Raw genomic sequence first — 21631 nt, forward strand, 5'->3', positions numbered from 1 at the left:
TTCCGGACCTCCAATGCGGCGACGTTGAAACGATTGACGTAAGCCCGGATGGACTCCCCCTCCCTCTGCTTGATGTTGATGAGGGACTCCGAACCCCTCCGGGGACACCGGCTGCTAACAAAATGCGTCGCGAACTGGTAGCTCATCTGATCAAAGAAAAAAATGGTACCCGACTTCAATGTTGAGTACCAGTTCCTTGCTGCTCCCTTCAGGGTGGATGGAAAAGCTTGGCACAGAATGGCGTCTGGCGCGCCATGGAGCAGCATCATTATCCGGAAAGCTTCCAGGTGGTCGATCGGGTCCGAGGTCCCGTCATAGCTTTCGAATTGGGAGAGCTTGAGTTTGCCGGGATCGGTTCTTGCATGATCATTTGAGAAAAAGGAGGGTCAGTACAAATATCCTCACCATAAGCAGGAGGAGCATGGCGGAGTTCTTCAATCCGCGGGTTCATCTCCTGGAGCCTTCGATCCAGAAAGTCTTCGTGACTGCGGGTCTCGAGGGTCTTCGGGCAGAATGGAGGTAGAGACCTTCTAGGAGTAGAATCGTGATCGGACTGAGGGCTCTCCACCCTCGGATTTATCTTTTCGGGAAAGATGGGGTGACTGGCCCAAGTAGCCCGCCCAACTGCCGGATTTTGGAATTTCGACGACGTTCTCTCCAACCGCACCGACGCCTGTGGCTGTTGTTGCTGTTGCATGGCCTACACTGCTTCAGCGAGACCTCTGACCTGCTGAGCCACAGGTCGAATTGCTCCGCGCCGACCACCATCGTCGGAGGAGGAGGAGCCTGAAAGATTGGAGGTGAGGTCGGAGCCTGAGATCTGGCCGCAGAGACCGTGGATCGCCTGGTGGATGCTCTGCGGGGAGGTATTGGGTGAAGATTTAGTAGAGGAAGGAGAAGAGGATGTCGGAGAAGATGACCGAAATCAGTTCCGTTGAGCACTCCTTTAAGAACAAGGGTACCGTGAAGACACAGCCCTTCCTCCAGCGCCAATTCTGTTGGTGCAAAAATCCACCGACGTCGGAGAAGCTGGAGTTGAGGGAGTCGCGGTTATCGTCGGGACCTGCAAAAAAAGTCTAAACCGAAGTTGGAGGTGCTCTAGCAAGACCCTCTGATGCTCAAGTCAGTTCTCTGCCTCAACAAAAATGGAGTGCTCGAATGAAAATTTTAGCAGAGTTTTGAGATAGAAATTAGAGCTTAGAGAATAACGTATCTGGGGTCCCCTTTTTATAGGTGGAGGGCGTAACAGATTGATAGCGACGTTTGTAACTGCCTAGTAGTGGGCCGTTCAGGGCCATGAGGAGTTTGTTACGGAGAGTAGTGGAGTTAGGGGCTGTTCAGAGCCATGTGGAGCTTGTCGCAGGGAGTGGAGTGGTGTCTATTATCGTGACTTGCTAGAGAGTGGTGGAGCTGTGTGAAATCCATTGCAGGGAGTGGAGCAGGGTGGCGGCTCTTGTCGTGGCTTGTCAGAGAGTTCAGATTTGTCGGTCGAAGCTCGACTAGGATGCCTGATGAAGCAGAGCGACTCTTCACATCATCGTTCTGGGAGAGGCCCGGATGTTTCGAGGTCACTGATATTTCAGGCAAAAGTCATCTGCTGTAGGAGCTCGGACGAAAGCTTTCTGTTAGTGACGTTCGGTTTCATGCGGAACTCGACAGAAGGTCGATCGATGGTGGATTTTGGATGGCGTTGGAGAGGGTCACCCGCTGGGAGGGGGTCTGGAGGGTTCTGAGGAAATTCGATCGGCGCTGTTGAAGTCCGACTGACATTATTTGAGGTCGATGGCTGGGGAGGTACGATGGACGTCGGGGGCAATTGGCTGTTGGGGGAGTCCGGCTGCTGGAACCCATCTGTCGTAGGAGTTCGTCCGACATCTATCCGCTACAGAAGTTCGATCGGAGTCTGATTCTCGTAGAAGTCCGGATGGAGATTGTTTATTGAAGAAGCTCGGCTGAAGCCCGCCTGCGACAGGAGTTCGGAAGGAATTCGTTCACAATAGAAGCTCGGATGGAGGCTTACAGTAGAGATCCGACGTGGACCGCTCGTAGTAGAAATTCAGAGTAGGTCGCTTGTAATAGAAGCTCGGAGTAGACCATTTGTAGTAGGAGTTCGGAGTAGACTGTTTGTAGTAGGAGCTCGGATGAAATCTACCTGTAATAGAAATTCGGGGCAGAGGTCCGGCTCCCGTAGGAGCTCGGATGAAATCAGAAAGATGGTCGACCGCCGTAGAAATATGGGTGGAGTCGGATTGCTGTAGAAATCTGTCCTTGAGGAAATTCGGCCGTGGACGAAGTTTGGGAAATTCGGATTGGAATCTATCATGGCTGGAAGAGATCTGGAAGAGGTCCGAAGAACGGTCGATCATTATAGAAGGTCGGTAGATAGTGAAGCCCGGAGAGCATTTGAAGCAGTCCGGTGGACGACTGAAGAAGTTCGTCGTTGGAGAAGTCCGGAAGGGCGTTATCATAGCTCAGACAGTTGGGGGAGTTTAGAAAAACGTCGCACCAGATCGAAAATTCGGCTGCCGGAGAAATCCAGAAAAGATGCCGCACTAAGTCGGAGGGATCTCGGGAGAGTTGGCCTCTTATGAACTTCGGCTGAGGGTATTTTATACCCAACAATTAGTATTATATCAATGTAATAAATTATTATTATATAAATATTATATATATTAATATTATATTTATATAAATATAAATATAATATTATTATTTATATATAGTTTGGGAGCAAAAATGTATGGTCCTATATCTATTAAGGGTATAATAGGTGTTTTATACAGTTTTTCCAAAAAGATGGATGTTCAACCAAACATAAGCCACTATAAAATATGTAACTTCCCATGGCCAACCAAACATGCCAAAATTATTTTTTTGAAAAGTAATTTCTTGAGAAGTCAGTTTTCAGGAAGTAACTTACTGGGAAGAAAAATTTTTCTTACGAACCAAACTAGTCCTTCGTAATGGATCAGAATTAAAAGTCTGAACACTTATTTATTGCTATAATGGAAATAACAATTGGTATTAAAATAATTTTTATTTGATGTTATAATCAGAAATAATGAGGAATAAGAATAATGACTACTTGATTCAGACTAGGTTCGCTGTATAAAGAAATAGTAGACCAGATATTACTTTCCCTAGATAAACAATGAAGCTACCAAATAATGACCAGTATTTTGTCCCTAGTGGCCTCTGTATTAGGATAACAACCGAATTAACATCATCATTTAGGTACCACTTAAATAAATATATTATAATAATCCCTTAGTATAACATAGGGAAGGCTTGTAACATTGCCATAATGATTGTTATAATGCCATTAACATTTTTAGTGAGTTGTAAGCAATCTTTTCTTAATCTTATAGCATCATTTTTACCACGATAAAATGAGAGGGGGGAAAGGAAAAAAAAATCCTTCAGTGGAGCTGTGGTAGGACCTAAATAGGCATGACACTCACCATCAATTCTATCACACACATACACATATTCACCAGAGGCGATGCACATTGTTGGTTTGATAGCATCATAACATGTAGGACCATGCTCCATTCTTTAGTTCAAAAAACTTCAAAAACTTCAGAGAGAGAAAAAGAACATTTTCCCTCCAAGTCTCTCCCGTATTTAAAGTTAGCAGAAAAGTCTAATAGAAGGCGACTTCCTGAATTGTCCGTACCCAATCCATTTCCTTTCATAAACTACTCTTAACTTCTTTAAAATGAAATACTCCACTCCTATTCCAATGCCCAAAATATCTGGTGCTTTTCAACTCCACTCCTGACCCTCTTCGTTCCGGTCGCCCGAGCTCTCTTGGCGTCGATAATGGCAGCACCGGAAGATCCCCACCGCCGGCGCGTCGGCCTCCTGTACGACGAGCGGATGTGCCGCCACGCCACCCCCGACGGCGAGATTCATCCGGAGAATCCCGACCGGATCCGCGCCATCTGGCAGAAGCTCGAGTCCGAGGGGATTCCCCTAAGGTATCTTTCTCTCTTCTCCCCCTTTGCTTCGAGGACTGTTGGCGGTAATGGAAGTGAGGAAGAGTGGAAAAAGACTCTTCTTTCCTCTGTTTCGTTCTCGCAACTTGACGATGGGTTTTTAAAACTCTAAAAGTTCGAGTCTTTTCTTATGATATCATGCGTTTCTGATAGGGAATGAAAGGTTTTGATTTAGAAAGTTATGCGCGATGTTAATGGCTTGTGACTAATGCTTTTTGCCTATAACTTCTGTAATGATCTGTATATCAAAGCGGAAAGAAATTCATTGAGCTAACCAAACCTTGTTATAGCATGAGATTATACGTTTTTTATTGAAATCTTGATTAGGCTAGTAGTTTTTAAAGTGAATAAGTTCATTTCACCTTTTCGCACGATTTTAGAACTGTCACTCTGTTTATATCGTGAATTCAACTCAGCGTTCGCTTGGTTGAACATGGTGTGTTACTGACAACCTTTTTCCTTTCAAAAGAGAATATCTTTCATTCCATGTTAACCGACCTCGAAATTTTGCAAGGGTTTGGGTTTGGTTAATGACTTTTTATGGTTGATGACTGAATCTATGTATGATGCATTCAGTCATTTCTGCAGTCTCAATTGTTGGTGTTTTCTGAATTGTTCAGCTTCATGTATAAACTGTTATAGGTGCTGTTGTGGGCAGGCTGTGGGGGGACCTCCCTTAATAGTCCCACATCGGGCAACTCTGGTGTGTGCATGTGCTTAAGAGGGATACGAGCACACCTTCCCTCACGAGGCGCCTTTTGCCCATAGGGCCAAAGACAAAACCGTGAGGCCGTCTGCGTGACGCCGGGCGGGACAACCCCCGGTGGGGACCACTGGGCACGCTCCCGGTCTGGACCCAGCCAAAGCGGGCAATACTTCGTGGGGCGAAGCGTGCGGTCTCCGACGACCTGCTTGACACGTGCGCACAACAGTGGCGCGCCAGGTAGGGGTAACCCGCCCCCTGTCGCTCAACACCTGCACCCTCCAGAGTGGGGGGCATCTGTTGTGGGCAGGCTGTGGGGGGACCTCCCTTAATAGTCCCACATCGGGCAACTCTGGTGTGTGCATGTGCTTAAGAGGGATACGAGCACACCTTCCCTCACGAGGCGCCTTTTGCCCATAGGGCCAAGGACAAAACCGTGAGGCCGTCTGCGTGACGCCGGGCGGGACAACCCCGGTGGGGACCACTGGGCACGCTCCCGGTCTGGACCCAGCCAAAGCGGGCAATACTTCGTGGGGCGAAGCGTGCGGTCTCCGACGACCTGCTTGACACGTGCGCACAACAGGTGCCATTTCTATAGCATTTTAGAAATTGATATCCATGTTGCCTGCGGTAATAACCAAGGAAATCTATTCCTTTCCCCTGTCTCACTGGACCCTTTACTATCTGTTTGGTGGGAACTATGCATAATTATTGAACTTCTGTTTTTTTTTTTTTTTTTTCTGCCACCTATTTAGTAGTATTGCTATCTCTATTTAGTTTTATTTATCCTTTTCTTTTTCCAGGTGTGTAGTTCTGAGTGCCAAGGAAGCTGAGGATAAGTACATAGCATCTGTTCATACCGCAAGGCATATCAAGCTGATCAAGAATATCAGCTCAAAAAAATTTAATTCTCAACGTCTTAGGATTGCCTCAGAGTTCAATTCTATATATTTTAACAAGGGTTCATCTGAAGCTTCTTACCTTGCAGCAGGCTCAGTTATGGAGGTAATTTCATGTTCAATTTTCTTAACCAGTTGCAGTTTAACACATCTCCACCCAATTGGTTAGAAACATTTTAAAAATAATTTCACACTATCTCTTAACTGGGCTAGTTACTGAATTTTATAAAAATAAAGCACCTCAGTCAGCTCCATTCTACTCATATAAAATAATAATAGTACATTCTAGGTTAACATCAAATGCTGTTTTTGCTTATTCCTCGAGTAGGTATCTGAAAAGGTGGCCAAAGGGGATTTGGATTCGGCTATTGCCATTGTGAGGCCTCCTGGCCATCATGCAGAATCTGATGAAGCTATGGGGTTTTGTCTGTTCAATAATGTTGCAATTGCAGCTAATTTTCTCTTGAATGAAAGGGTATGTAGTAATTTTTGTTTGCAAATCTTCTGTACAAAAACCCTATGTGAGGGTGGTGTCATGACTTTTTGTAAATTATATAATATTGCTTTTCCATTGCTATTCACTTTTGTTGTCCTTTACAGCCAGAGTTAGGTATAAGAAAGATACTAATTGTGGATTGGGATGTTCACCATGGTAATGGCACTCAAAATATGTTTTACAATGACCCTCGGGTACTGTTCTTTTCTGTTCACAGGTATGACATTGAGTATCTCTGGTTACTTATTTAGCAGCACAAACATAACTGACATCCCTTGTACCATCAATTTAGGGTGGTCCATGTTAACTCTTTAGTTGATTGTTCCTATCAAGGGCATGTTCTATCAATGCAAGTCTCTAGGTGCCCTTTCTTACAACTATTAGCCAAGTTTCCTTAGTTCTTACTTGTTCTTGTGTTTAGCACAGATATTATCCCTTTCTATGTGGTGAAATTTTTCATCTTTGTTGTTCATGTTCATGTGATTTTGACCATTTTGTATCATTATACATGGATGTGACTTGGGAACTCTTGAACTTACAATATCATAATCAACTATTATGCTCTTTAGAATTTAGAATGACCAAATTCCAGTATTAACTTACCATTACATGTTTAGTGCTTGGAAATTGTTATTGTCAACCAAGGTTTGTTGTACTAGTATTGGGTATCATATAGGTACCCTACTAGTATAATACAGTATGCTCAATACAGCATGATACAGCTCTTGTATTAACACAGGGTTTGGAGGCCTTCTCATGCTAATCTATGGTGTCATTCGCAATAGTCAACATGTATCTATACAACAAGAAACCTGGAGGAGTCGATTCCACCCAATACAGGCTGGTTTGGCCCCTGTGGCATACCGAACCTCATTTTCGTGCTTCTAGAGAAAGTATAGCATCATAATGTATCATATCTACATTATGGCATATACAATTTTGGTATGTTGTATATGTGATAACCTGGTTCAATTAAGACCAGTCACATGAATTTTAAGGCGGCCAAAAAAAACAAAAACATTGGAAGAAGACTCCCAATCTTCGATTGAATCTGGGAAGAAGCCGGAGTTATAGGGCAATTAAACCCTAGAGCTCTCTATAAATGGGCCCCCCTTATCCCTCCCATGATCCTCCACTGAAGATTATCGAGTTCTCCTCTCTCTTTCTCTTGATTTTCACCAAATTTCTTTCTCCATGCCTATCGAAAATTGGGCTAGAGATGCCATCGGAGTCAAGATAAGGACTCGATCCTTCCTTCTCTCTCTCTTCCTCATCTTCTCATGGCTTTGGGCACTACTGTTGGCCATTGATTTTGTCGGAAACCCACCATAAAGAAGAATTCCTTGTTTTTCTTACATTACTTTTGCTTTTTCTAGCCACTAGCATGGCCGTCCCTTGAAGCCGGGCCGTAAGCTAGGTTCCTCGGCCTCCCCACGACCCTTCCCAATGAGATCATGGCCATTGATGAATGGCCATTGAAGAAAAGCCAAGAATGGCCTGGATACCATATTTTTGGGCCTTTTTCTCGTGATTTTCCATTGGTCGATCCTTGTGATCAGTTGTCCCTACCTCATCTTCATCGGCAGCCTACTATTGAACCTTCGATTGTGCCACCGCACCCCACTGGAGCACCAACTACCACCCTTTTTCCTCCCTTATTAAGCCAAGAATTGGAAGAAGAAAAGAAAAAAGACAAGAAAAAGAAAAAGAGAGAGAAGGGTTCTCTCTCTCTCGTCTCCTTCTCTCTTATGTCTCTCTCTATCCTCTCTCTTTTTTTCTCTATCTGATCTATAAACCCTAGTATAAACTTGTGACGACCTTTCCAAAGAGATCCGAAATTGTTTTGATATTCATGTAGCTTGTCGAACCGATTATCCCGACCATGTCGAGCATCTTTGAAATCTATTATTGATGAATTTTGTTGATCGATCTTGATCTTGATTCAATCCGAGTTTGATAATTCCTTGATTGAGTCGCTTGGATCTGACTCTCAGCTAGAAGGCCTTGAATTGCCCCGGTGCCTGGATAGTTTGTTGGACTGACCATCCAATCTATAGTCTTCTTTTTTCATAATTAAATTTATCGAATAGGAATGAATTATGTTTTTAATATGTTAAATAGGTTCAATAAATTCATCCAGCGAAGTTTGAAGGGTTAGGGCGGAAGAGGTAACTCTGACACTCCTTATTTTTGAATTACTGAATGCTTTCAATACTTAAGACTTTAAGAAAAATAAAAAGAATAGTTGACATCAATGATTCTATGTTTTCTTAAATTAAAGATCAAGCATATGATATTATGTAAATCATGTATTTTTATGAAAAGTATGGCTTTATGGATATTCTAATATTAACAGTTTGTTTATGAACTATGGACTTGTTATTCATCAAAATCGGTATAGCTGATATGAAAACATTGATTTTATGATTGTTTCACTTTATGGATTATGAACTCTGTAAAGTCGTTAAATATCTTTCAACTTATCTATTTATGATGTAAGAACACATATTTTAAGAAAATATGATTTAAGAAATATGACTATGGGCTCTCAAATAGATATGTACTATGGACCCACCAGTGGTTTACAATAGTTGGCACAGCCATTGCTAGCGGCTTATGGTAGCTTGGCATATGATCCTTGTTAGCGGGTTATAGTAGTTCGGTGTATAGTCCTCGCCAGCGGATTATAGTAGCTCGATATACGGCCCTCGCCAATGAGTTATAGTAGCTCGGCATACGGCACTCGTCAGTGAGTTATAATAGCTCGGCATACGGCCCTCGTCAGTGGATTATAATAGCTTGGCATACGGCCCTCACCAATAGGTTATAGTAGTTGGCGTGATTTGATTTTGGTCTTATCATGGGTATAAGATGACTATAGCATTTAGCTTGAAAGAATTATTAAGAATTATGATGCGACAAAATGACAGATGATTTATGACTTTATGTTATCATGATTTATAAATTTATTTATTTTATGCATTGAAAATTATATTTATGTAAATTGTATGATTTATATATATGCAAGAGTATGATTGATTTAGATATAATGATATTTTGAAAGTTTTATCTTACAATGATAAACATTTTCTCTAAATGATTTATTGATATATGTATAAATTTATGCATGATCCAGGTAAGATAGCATAAAATTTATTTACTGAGCTAGTGTAGCTCATACCTCTTCATTTGCTTTTTTTTCTTTCTTTTTTTTCTTTCACAGAAGAATAAGGTTAGGAACGATGGATGATCTAGTCTTGGAGGTCTATGCTAGCAAGTTTGAAAATTATAGGATGATTATGGATTTGTAGTCAATTATTTATGAATTGTGAGACATTGGTTTGATATTTGATTTTGGATTTAGATGCTTTGAACCAATCTTGATTTAATTACTTGATTAATGATGGAATTGAATTTTTTATTATATTTTATTTGTGATGGATTTTTGCTGATTATGAATGTTGGCTTCATGTTATCGAGGACGGCACCCTTTGGTAGCATGGCCATGTTATGTTCCAAAATTGGGGTGTGACAGTATGCATGTTTCAACCATTTACTTGCATAACTTCAATGTACACTGGAGATCATCATTTATGCATTAAATCTATAATGCACTAGCATGATGTATTTGCATGTGGCTTTATTCTGTCTATCCCTTGACACTTGAGTTTCATAATACATGAGCTTGGATTGCCAACCTAGATCTGGACAAATGCTTTTGGGTTATGCAGTAGAATTTTAGTCTAACCATAACAATCTCTGCCATGTAATTGAAACACCAATGCCCTTTTTCTTGTTGGACATTGCCAATAGGTGTTGTGTGACATTCACTTGATCTTAGCAACCTATTGCTGTTGATATGAAAAATTGAGCTATTCTGGACCATATTGCTTTCATTTGTTGCCCTTAAGGCGCACTTCATGTGATGCTGTCTCTACTATGTACTTATCTCTTCCCCCATCCCTCTTGGTCAAGGTTTCATATACTGGTGTGGGACCATATATTGATTTTTTTTTTTTGCTGAAATAGCACAGTTCCAAGTATCGACACATGGTACAAGACTGAGTCATGTATCAGCACACTGTGTATTAGTGCCAGAGACTTGGCAGAGCAATGTGATACTGTTCATACTGTCTCATGCCTGATGGTATTTGAAAAGCCTGCTTTTCCTGTCACTCTTGGTCGTCATACATTCTGAGAGACCAAGACCAAGCCTCAAAAGGTTGACCTTTGTCTTGAGCATGATGTTTCTAGTCAGTTCAGATCCTTCACAATTTATTATTCAGAATCAACTCACGGTCGGCATCCTTTCTCTTTTTTAATAACATTCAATTTTTTTGCTTTCCCCACGATCAGATTGGGAATTAAACCTTGTTACTCTATTGATTTCTTTCCAATGATTCATTGCTGTATGCATAGGCTATGTTGGCCAATAGCTGGCATGCCATGTGCTTTGTCATCTCGAAACATGGTAATCTGGCCAAAATCAAAGTATGTTTTGCTTGATAGTTGGTGCTGAGCCATATTAACCTATACCAGATTGGAACCAGATTTGCATGGATCGTGCAGGTTGGCATGCCTAGTAGTTGATATCTAATTAGTTCTGGTACTGGCCTGGCCCAATATGTGCCAGCCAGCAGAAGCCAGCACTGGAAACCATGCTTCTGTCACTACTGAATGTGCTTAACACTTGTTAGTTGTTGCATCCTTGCTATTGGTGAAAGTTTACGGTAATTGTCTAGGCCAACCATTCCCTTGATCTGGGTTCTTTTTATTGTTTCTAAGTAATGACATGCACAAAAACAGTTGCATATGATCCATAATGTTCAGAACAGTCTCTCTCACACTTTCAATTAAAAAATTTGAGGTTTTCTTAGAATTTAATGAACACTGTGGACGAAAAATATGAGGTTTTTGGCATAGATGAATACATACTTGTAATCCTCTAATGTGCATGTTGAGACTTTCAAGAAAGGGGCTAACTTTGTTGTATTTTATGGAGCTCTTTTCAAACAGATGGTCAAACAAGGCCTACCTTCAACTTAATAAATAAAGTTCCATGTGACAACTGATTATTCAATAGATTTGCATGCTTTGACAAATTTGTGTTTTAGAGCGCTCTATCCTACGTGTCCTGCCAAAAAGCATCCTTTCTCGTTGGGCTATCAAATGCTGGTCTCATATGTCGAGGTGGACTTATTTTGTATAATTTGTATCTAATCAAATACCACTCTTCTGACACTCTTCTTCTTCTTCTTCATCAAAAAAAAAAAAGAGTCATGCTGGACATCTATCTACAAAATCAGCCAATCATGTAGCTATCTGATATTTAATAATGAACAAGTAGATTATGCTGTTTTATTTTTTTGCGAACGTTAGTTCACTGTGAAGTGATCTCATTGACATGGCTTATCATAACAAGCATGTTACATATTGTAGGTTTGATTTTGGAATGTTCTATCCTGCTAGTGGTGATGGTTCATATTGCATGATTGGTGAAGGGCCGGGTGCAGGATACAACATCAATGTTCCTTGGGAACAAGGACAATGTGGTGATGCAGATTATGTAGCTGTCTGGGACCATGTATTGCTTCCTGTAGCTGAATCTTACGATCCTGACATAATATTGATTTCTGCTGGATTTGATGCAGGTTATTTTCTGTTTACCCTTTTTTTGACATTACTTTTCTTTCACTGCATGTCTGCAAACCATCTATTCATTTTAGGATTTTGTACGATATGTATTATTGACATGTCATGGAAATTGTTTATCTTGGTGCCTTTTGCATGTCTACTTGTCTGAACAATATGCACACTTATATATAGATGCTCTCACATAGATCTGTTGATATTAGATTAATAATTAATTAATCCACCAGCAAGCTGATTGCATAGCAAAATTCAAAATTTTGGCTTTCCAGTGTTTCTTCGTGCAGCTTTAGGCCTAATGTGTTGTTTCAAATGGTTTAAGCTTAGACTTTTCAGCTTCTCATGTGATTCAAATGGTTTCTGTTGGAACAGTCCAAAATTGAAAAATTTATCCGTTAAACTTGATAAATTGAGATTGACATCATTAAAACATAATAATTATAATTTAAAAAATCAGAAAAGAGTTTTAGACAACTTCTACTATAAGTTTTTCTATTGTGACGGAATGAATTCCTCAAATTGTTTGATTAATGCTTCATTGGATCAACTCAGACAATCAATTTGAAAGTTATACACATTCCATCCAATTAATGCAATACAAAGTTGCTAATGATGTAAAGATGACCAGTCACTTTTGTAGATGGAAATATTTACTAAATCACTTGACAAACATGTCTTGGTCTTTTGGGTTTTCATTCCTAGGACTCTAACAAAATTCAGATGGTTTCACTGAGTCCAAATTATGTTTTTTCACGTTACTTTGGTGATGCTTGATCCTAAAATGGGGGGAAACTAGGGCCTAAAATATATCCACTTCTTTTGGCTTCCTATATTGGTTCAGCAGGCTAAAAGTATTAACATTTATGGAGGACCAACTTGATGGACAGGTCAAAACATCTTAAGTTGGCAACCATGTAGATGTGATATCCTGCAAGGCTCGAGCTCATATTTGGTTTACTGGTCAGAAGCTTTCACTGAACACCTAGCAGAGGTGCATATAGGGGTATTGATTACCTAGCAAATAAGAAAAGCTAATTCCTCTATCCTTAATCTTAGTGAAGCAACTTAACTCTCATATAGCATTATTTGTTTTAAAGACATTTTTCTTGTTTTGCTAATTTGCTAAATTCATCAATTTAAAATCAACATGTTGGGCTGGGTGTTACACAATTTATTTACTTTTCCTTCTTCTAAAATATTTTTCTAACATGCTTTTTCAACAGCTGTTGATGATCCGCTTGGTGGTTGTTGCATCACCCCATATGGATATTCGCTCATGTTGAAAAAGGTGAGTTGCTTCTACACTGTCTTTTTCTCTTTTGTGAAAATTTTAAAATGTCCCTCACAGAAATTCCTTAACCAGTATGAAAACATTTATTGTCTTTGTCATGTTAAATTTTGTGACATTATATTAATTCTCCATCTCTAGAGCATCAACATTTTGCTGCTGCTACTTTTTTTTAAAAAAAAAAACCACTGGCACTTTATTTTTATTTCAACCATTCTTGAAAGCATCTGTTTGTATATTTAAGATTGTCATGTCTCTATCTGTACTCCCTTATGGAATCCAATTTCTTCTGTCTGAACTATTGTAATATTTAACAATTACTTTTTAAGCTGATGGGGTTTGCTCAAGGAAAGATAGTGATGGCTCTGGAAGGAGGTTACAATCTCAAGTCTATAGCAGATTCAGTTCTTGCTTGTGCAAAAGTTTTGTTGGAAGAAAAACCCTTGGTTGGATCCATAAAGGCACAACCTTTAGAGTCCACATGGCGTGTAATACAGGAGGTATGTTGTTTGTTTATCCCATACGTATCTTTTGATTGATTTTATGTCCTTACTGAGATATATGCCCCTCTTGATGTTGTCCTCTTTGTCCAGGTTCGTCATGAACTAAAGACATTCTGGCCAGCATTGTCTGTTGAGTTACCACAGAAAGTATTGGTTAGCAACTGGAGACCTTGCTCAGTTGAGGTGCCGAATTTTCTTTTTAGTTTCTTCCTTTTTTTTTTTGTTTTTTGTATTGCTTAAGCCAAGCCATAATGGACTCTATAGAGCTCATCATGTCTAATATATTGATTTTGAGTTATTAAGCCTCTTATGGATTAATCATGTGTTTGGTTTTCCTAATAATATATTATAGAAAACTGTGCCTTCAAACCCATCCAATCAGATGTGATTTTTTAATGTTGTCATTTCCGACTATTTCCCAAGACATTTTTCACATTTTTATCTAGTACTAATAATCAACATTAAATTTTCAAAAAAATTGTAAATTTGCATAATTAAAATTAATCTTGTTATTTTTTTTGACAGTTTTATCCTCACATTGTACTTTGATAGTTTGTGAATTAGACTTTTTTAATTTGTGGAAATATATGTCAAGGTTTTGTTCACCATGACTCTTGTGCTGCTGACAATGTTAAGTCTTTTATGTTAAAGAATATACTTCTCACTTGAATTTAATTAAAGATAACATAGATGAAAGAGGGATAGGGGACAACATATGAATAAGTATCCACGATTCTAAAATAGTGTTCTCTTATCAACCCTCCTGCTATGTTGCATCATGTTGAATGTAAATATTTTCACCACTTAAATTTCCTCTTCTGTTCTCCTGGTAGCAATCTCAATGCTACTGTGTAATTATAGTGCAAAATTGATGGTCAAAAGGGCATCGTTGGCCCAAAGTTCTGGTTTTTCTCATCTTTTGATGGATTCTTTTATTCTTCCTTTCCCACCTATCTCTTTATTCTTATAAGCCACCCTTTCTGGGAGACATGTTTCAGACAACAAACTGAAACTGTTCGTGTAACATCATGCAGATTTTTAAGGGAGGGTTCCTTTTGGAGCTGGACCTTACTAGGGCGCCTGGGGAATGGATTAATAATATTAAGTCTGGTGAACTTTTAGTTCCACAATATATGTGAAGCAGAATCCAAGGTACATAAATTTTAGGAGAGGGGATCACAATGTATGGGCAGGGGAATATAATGATTTCAGAGATATTGAAGTGGGAAGATTCTCCCTGGGCTCTGCACTGATCAATGGCAACTTTTATTTTCCATGAACTGTTTGTCCCATCTAGAATAATCACTCTGTTATAGGATGAACCGGAGTTCAAGGTTAAATGTTGGTGATGACTGGAGCATTGAAGTTTAACCAACAGTAGCTATTACTTGTTACAATTATATACTTCTTTTACTTGCACTTATGACTATATATCGTTCTACTTCCAGCTAAACTTGAGCTCTAGCTCTGAGTCTATTGTGGAGAATGACGGAGGAGCTTCTGTCACTATATGTGCCACAAACTTCGTTGAGATTATTGAGCCCCTTTCAAAGTTGAATATTGATGAAGATAATCATGGGAAAGCAATCACCTTGGACCACATTGCAACTGACAAAAGTCCTGTTGTTTTATCTGAAGAATGTCCTAATGCTCAAGCATTGATGCCTGATAAGAATGTTGATGGTTGTACACGTTGGAGATCAGTTTTATCAAAAACTGAAGTTTGGTATGGCAGTTATGGATCAAATATGTGGAAACCAGGGTTTCTCTGCTACATCAAAGGTGGAAAGGTAAGATGCTTGTCGTATGGACAGTTAAAGAAGTTTTCCTTTTAATTACATGGTTGCAAAGCATTCTTTGCTTCAAAATGCATAATCCTGTCAAAGTTCTTTCCTTTGGGTTCATCATGCTTGACCCAAAGGGTCTTCATACAAAACCTATAATTTATATCTCGTTGCACCCTATTGTAAAAAGATGTATGATCACTATGTTTGAAAAATTAAAATACTTCCCTTAATTTCCTTAAGTTCTTCAGTTTTAGTGTTGGGTGCTGTAAATTTTTTATTGTATTCCTGAATATCTTGTACTTATTTTCATATGCCGACTACAACCTTGGCAAGTTGAGGATCTTAAACTTTTGGTACTGATTTAATAACAACCAAAAATATGACCAAGTAACCTCAAGATGTTTAACTTTTTTCAAATGATTGCCATTTATATTATTAGAAATTAAAACATAGAAGTGAACAAAAGAAGCAAAGAAAGGTAATTACTTATGACACAACATTTAAATATTGTGTCATAAATGTTCTATAATTGTGTGGTATCAATAATAGTTTTAGGCTAAAGTTAATGATGCATTCAAATGGATTTTGTAAAGCATACTGGTGTGATGCTAGGTCTGTCATACTGTCCTGAACAGTTCGGTTTGGGGTGCATCAAGCTATGCCAGGGGCGACTGGCATGGTTCTACCCCTCCATTTCGAGATACCGGTGAGGGTGGAGGAGAGGGAGAATGGGAGAGAGGAGAAGAGGGAAGGAGAGGGAGGAGGATGGCCAGAGGAAGATGACGGAGGTTTGCAAAGGGCGAAGGGCTCCACATTTTGGTTCCCCTATTTTGTTCAAAATAAGGGTCCTAGAGGGGGCTCTTTTTTATTTTGAAAAATTAAGTGAAGTTGGCAACCTCTACACCCCTCCTGGACCTTTCACTGGCCATCTTCGTCCCTCCCTCTCCCTCCCTCCCTGTCTGTCTCTCTTGTTCTCTCTCTCCCTTGCCCTCCCCCAGCTCTATTGTGCCAGCATGGGTCTGGCATGGAACAACACAACTAGACAACCAGTACGGGTCCTGATATCAGCACTACAATCCTTGGTGTGATGCTTAGTAGGCATATATGTTATTTACTTATTGAAGTTTAGTTGCTTAAAAATTTACTACTAGCAATATGAAGCTTTTTATTGGGACGGGTCTCCCAATCTTTTCTTAGAAAAATGTGTAGCTTTTTTTTAGTGATATAAAAAATATGTAGCTTTTCAATGCTCAGTGTTCGTCATTTTTTAGTTGCAGTCACAAATACATAAATTCAGACATTTCTTTCTAATATTATTCAGATTACATGGAAATGAATGCAGCTATAGGATTTCTTTTTTATGTATCAATGTATTATGTGTAAAAAAGATGCTTTTTACTGAATGATGTTCTCTTGTATTTATTTAGTTATGCAAATCAGTCTTTATAAAGTACTAAAATAGGGGCCTCTCAGGAGACCTTGGCATATCGAGGGTTATATGTATCATCCATAGGTAATTCTCCATTTACTGAAGATATATAAATGAAAAAAAATCATCCCTAATTGACACAACATGGCCGTATGCTAAAAAATAACAATACCCCAGATATGATATTAAATACCAAATAAAACATCAAAATTGTCTCAGGCTAATTTACTGAATTTTTATCGAAAATAACTGAAAGTGAACTGAATTGACCGATTTTGGATTAACTGGATCGAAAATGTGGAACTGAGTCTTGGGTGTTGTTTTATATTTTGACCAAAACCTTCCACTCCACTTTATTCAGCCAAAAGAAATTGGTTTCAAGCGAAACTTCGAACCAGTTTTGATACAACTTCGAACCAGTTTTGATACAACTAACAGTCTTTCACAACTTGAAAGATCCTAATATTTTCACTAATTATTGATGTTTTGGAAGAAATTACAACTTCTTAATAAAGCATGAGTACTAGAGTGTGAAGATGGACATGGATACAAGATACAAATACAACATGATATGGACATAATGATATGACAACTACTGAACAGTAGGATATGACATGATGACGATAGAACAAAGAATAAATATATACTCTGTACATATATGTAAAGAAAAGCTTTCATAAGGCATAGTAGTTTGTGAAAATAATGTGGTCTAACTTTATATGATAGATTAACATCCACAAACTCCATCTTTGTCTTGATCTATGTTACATGGTCTTAGTATAGATATCCAGTGTCATTACATGTGTAACTGTGTAAGTGTCCAATCCTTCCATTATTTATGAATTTCTCCATGTATACCTGTGTCCAAGTGTTGTACCTTACCATTACTAAGTGTCAGGTGTCAGCACGTTGTTGCAAATCAAAAGGCCCTAGCAACATGAATTGTAACTAAAATCCATCTACTACAATCTGTGCTCCACATATAAGATCAACATCATGCACTTTAAAGTTAATCATCCATCAACAAAAGTTTAACATTCAGTAAAGAAAAATTAAAACAGAAAAAGTAAAGGAAAGAACCCTCTCCCATATTATGAAGGTATCAGTGAAGTATTCCAGTTATTACTGGGAAGTGTCATGAGACCTTAATTTTGAAAAGTTGGGTACTAAAAGGAAGCATCTGACATGTGTCCTAGAAGAATCCAACAAGTATCGGTATTTGATATTAATGGGATATGGACATAGCATGCAGTTTTAAGTATCCGTGTTTCATAGGTTCTAGATTCCTGTTGTGCTTTTTCTATCTAATCCAGGGAAACTAGAAAGAAAAAGTTCCAACTTGAGGGTTGAAAAGAAGTCTAGGAAAAATTTTGGAGTTTCTTGAGCGATCCAAATCCCTCCCTTGGCTGTAACTCTGCTGCTATTTCACTCTTTAAACTTCCTAGCAGATACCTCAATCTGTAAGCCATCAGTTACAGTGATTCATTACATGACTTATTAAATTTTTGCCACTTTTAGCTGTTCTAGATTATGTGCTGAATTCAGTCAGCCACTCCAGAAGGCATGGGTGCTTTCAAATCAAGTTTGTTTGTCGCATGAGTTTTCCGGCATTGACGGTAGATCAGCTTAAGAAATTCATCCAGGATACACTTATTACATAATTTTTTTATAAGTGTAGGTTTTATTTTTACTCAGGCAAACAATATTGGGTAGGTTTAACAACCATAGTATGGTTAACTATAGTAAGGTGATTAAAATGTGAATACAAATATTTAGATCTTGGAATTGTAGTTAGACTGGATCCCGTGTCTGTTAACATCACTCATTGTATATTCACTACTTGACTTTAGTAGCTTTTTCATGGAAAGGGGAATGGATATGCCTTGGTGGGTGGGGCAACAAAGTTTTTCTTTGATTACAGATATATATTGTGTTCCCCCTTATAAAAGTTGATGCGTACTATCTCCCTCCATCTTATTTCTTTGGACCTCTGAAAAGGCTACTTGATAATAATTTATTATTTTTTTACCCATCATTTTAATAGGTGGAAGGTATGAATGAACCATGTCCTGGATCACAAGATAAAAGTTCGCCAAAAGGTGTCATCTGGAAAACTGTGCCCCATCAGCTATTCTTTGCAAGATCTCTCACCCGCACATGGGGTAAAGGAGGAGTTGCTTTTCTTCATCCTGAAAGCAACAAAAATGACAAAGCCTACATGTGCATGTATAGAATAACGTAATAATTTCTGAACTGTGATATATCTTGTTGTAGTATATGTTGAAGCAGACCAAGTTTAATTGATCGAACTGTTTATATCGAGCACCTCATGTTGTGTTCTGGTTTGACATTCTGTATACAGACTCGAGCAGTTCAATGATGTATTGCTTCAAGAGAATAGTCTACATCAAGAGAATGGTAAAAGCCAAGGTGCAGGAGCACCTTTATTGGATCTATCTGATATTGGTGTTGTTGCTGAAAACAAGTCATTGCCTCTGGAGGCTCTCAAGGTACTGACTTTCCTCGTTGATGCTATAGAAGGCACTGTATTGTGGATTCCTATTTGAATGCTTTACTTGACAAGAGAACATCGTTAGTTTTAATGCTTGTTGTTGCTGATAATGCTCAACTATATCCATGATTAAGACATGCAGTTGTGTTTATGTCTAAATTATTCTTTATGATATCATTTTGCTTTCTACTTTCTAAAGGATAAAATTTATTTTGGTATTCTAATGGTTGATATGCTTGGAAGAATTTATGTTAGCATCTCTATACACTTTCATACTTACTAATTTAAATGTTTCATGCCCTTCTTATATGTCTGCACAGTATACATGGTTCTGTATGCACATGCTTTGTATTGATAGCTTAATTGTTTCCACTGGATATCTAACATTGCTGGGATTTACTGCAGGCTGGATGGTATTCTAACATCCTTTATTTAGGGGAGGAGGATAACCTTCCTATCTTAACTATGACGTACGTTTTTCTCTCTATATATATTCTTAATTTTTCTTGTTTTTCTTGACCTGTTTTGAAGCTCATGGAAGTTCTAACGTAAATAGTAAGTCCTATTTATTGGAAATAACTTGTTGCAGAAGTCATTTTTCTGTTATTGCTGTTGTGAGGTAGTTTCTGTAATTCCATGTTGCTAGTGCATTGTTCAAGTTATCATGGATTAAAAAAGTTTAAAAGCCATTATGCTGAGTTTGTTTTAACTTTTAATTGCTATCTGCAGAAGTTGGAATATTGTCTTCTCATGGACATTTTTCAGTGATTCTGATATGTTACTTTTTTTCAATTCAATTAATGACCTGCATGTTTCTAGTAATTGCCAATCCCAAGGGGTGGGAATAAGATAGCGCTTTCTCATTGACAACTTTCAGTGTTTCCTCACATATCTGATATTGTTTCTACATGCTGATTTCTACAATTAAACTAATGAAGTGTTTGCCCTACATATGATATATATTCAACTTGTAACCAAACAGGTGCTCATGCTCAGAGATTGATCAATTTAGATCTGGTGAATTACCTGTATCTGGCCCTTCAAATGATTACATGAATACATTAGTGAGAGGATTGGTAGAAGGGAAACAGATTACAAGAGAGGAAGCAATTGCTTACATTAATGATGCTGCTATGAGAGAGTTATAATTACTCCTTAGGCCTCTCATTTTTTGCATAGCAAGTTGTGTAGGTACAACGATTAACACTGGATCAAAAGCATACAAGCTCAATTCTTCACTGTATATAGCTTGTGTTTTAGAAGTTTTTGTATGAACCGCACAAAGAGTGTTTGATAAGAAGATGTCTGAATGGTTTTTTTGTTGATATGGTTTGTCTTTAATTTGGTTTGGGTTTGTATTTGATTATGAAATCGACAAGAGTTAAATTTGTAGGATTGCAAACTTTATTCCATGTGCTTGCTTTGTTCATTCTAAGAACAGTGACTGCCACTGGAGTATGATTTGTGCCTTTTGCAAAATATTGATCATTATGTTGCAGCAGAGAATTGGAAAGAGGTCATGAAAATTTTAGTTAGGGCATTGATATTACAAGCTTTGACAAATCTGATATGGATATCATCTAAATACCCATTCATAGACCTTAGACATCAAGGTTGATTATCTTGTTGTCAGCTCATGTTCATCTCTAAAATGTTCTAATTTTATTGTTGAATTATCTGGGTGACTTGCCTATAATAACCTTTGAGAGGAAGCCATTGCTTCTGTTAATGCTGCTGCTGCGGATTTATAAATACTCCTTGTGCCACTTGTATTAGCAAGTTCTGTAGGTATAATGAAAAGACTGAATCAAAAAGCATACAGCTTGATTCTTCATTGTGTATCATGGCAATGTATCACTGCACACTGGGCTTGATGCTGCACAGAGAGCAAAAGAATGCATCATAGCCAAAATCCAAGACCTGGTTTACCTCGAGTTCCTGCAAATCACCAGAAACTTTGTTGCCATTCATATGGACATCAACAGCTTTCGTGAATCATGTTTTCCTTGATTCAAACTCTGATGTGGATTCAAAGGCATGGATGCACGGTCCCTCTGAAGGGTGAAAGAGTTCCTGTAGGGTATGAACTAGGTCTAAACTCCACACGTTCTGCTGGTCCGATCATACAACTCTGTTTGTAAGGAAGGTTGCTTAATGCATTTGTAACTCTCCTGTCACTTTTATTTCACTTCTATTTAATGGAATCAGAAGCAGCTTTCATTAGCTTCTTTCATAGAACTCGAGTGGATTTCATTCCCACATAAAATATAGTGCGTTTCTGATCATGTTTGAGGCTAAAGGTAATGCTTATTATAGATAAGAGTCTTCCTCTCTCTGCTGAGCTCAAAAGACGGTGCCCTGGTTGAT

At 38.7% G+C, this 21631-nt stretch overlaps 1 protein-coding gene across 5 annotated transcripts; it reads left to right on the forward strand.

The window, feature by feature from the left end:
- Positions 1–3687: 3687 nt before the first annotated feature.
- On the forward strand, positions 3688–21463 carry LOC105056101 (histone deacetylase 5). Of its 5 annotated transcripts, none has more exons than XM_073248064.1 (13): positions 3690–3980; positions 5505–5706; positions 5929–6075; positions 6201–6313; positions 11536–11747; positions 12969–13033; positions 13363–13533; positions 13627–13719; positions 14985–15326; positions 18797–18851; positions 19115–19262; positions 19670–19734; positions 20247–20386. In XM_073248064.1, the coding sequence occupies exons 1-12, from the start codon at positions 3823–3825 to the stop codon at positions 19698–19700; spliced, it is 1737 nt and encodes a 578-aa protein (XP_073104165.1). In that variant the 5' UTR covers positions 3690–3822; the 3' UTR covers positions 19701–19734; positions 20247–20386. The 5 variants fall into 5 exon arrangements, with proteins under 5 accessions (XP_073104164.1, XP_073104165.1, XP_073104163.1 ...); XM_073248062.1 differs by lacking the exon at positions 20247–20386 and adding an exon at positions 21041–21463 and having other exon boundaries at positions 3692–3980; positions 18797–18990; XM_010938182.4 differs by having other exon boundaries at positions 3694–3980; positions 18797–18990; positions 20247–20991.
- Positions 21464–21631: the final 168 nt, after the last annotated feature.

This window comes from Elaeis guineensis, chromosome 13, assembly GCF_000442705.2.
Source record: "Elaeis guineensis isolate ETL-2024a chromosome 13, EG11, whole genome shotgun sequence".
In the NCBI taxonomy this organism is placed as follows: Eukaryota; Viridiplantae; Streptophyta; class Magnoliopsida; order Arecales; family Arecaceae; genus Elaeis; species Elaeis guineensis.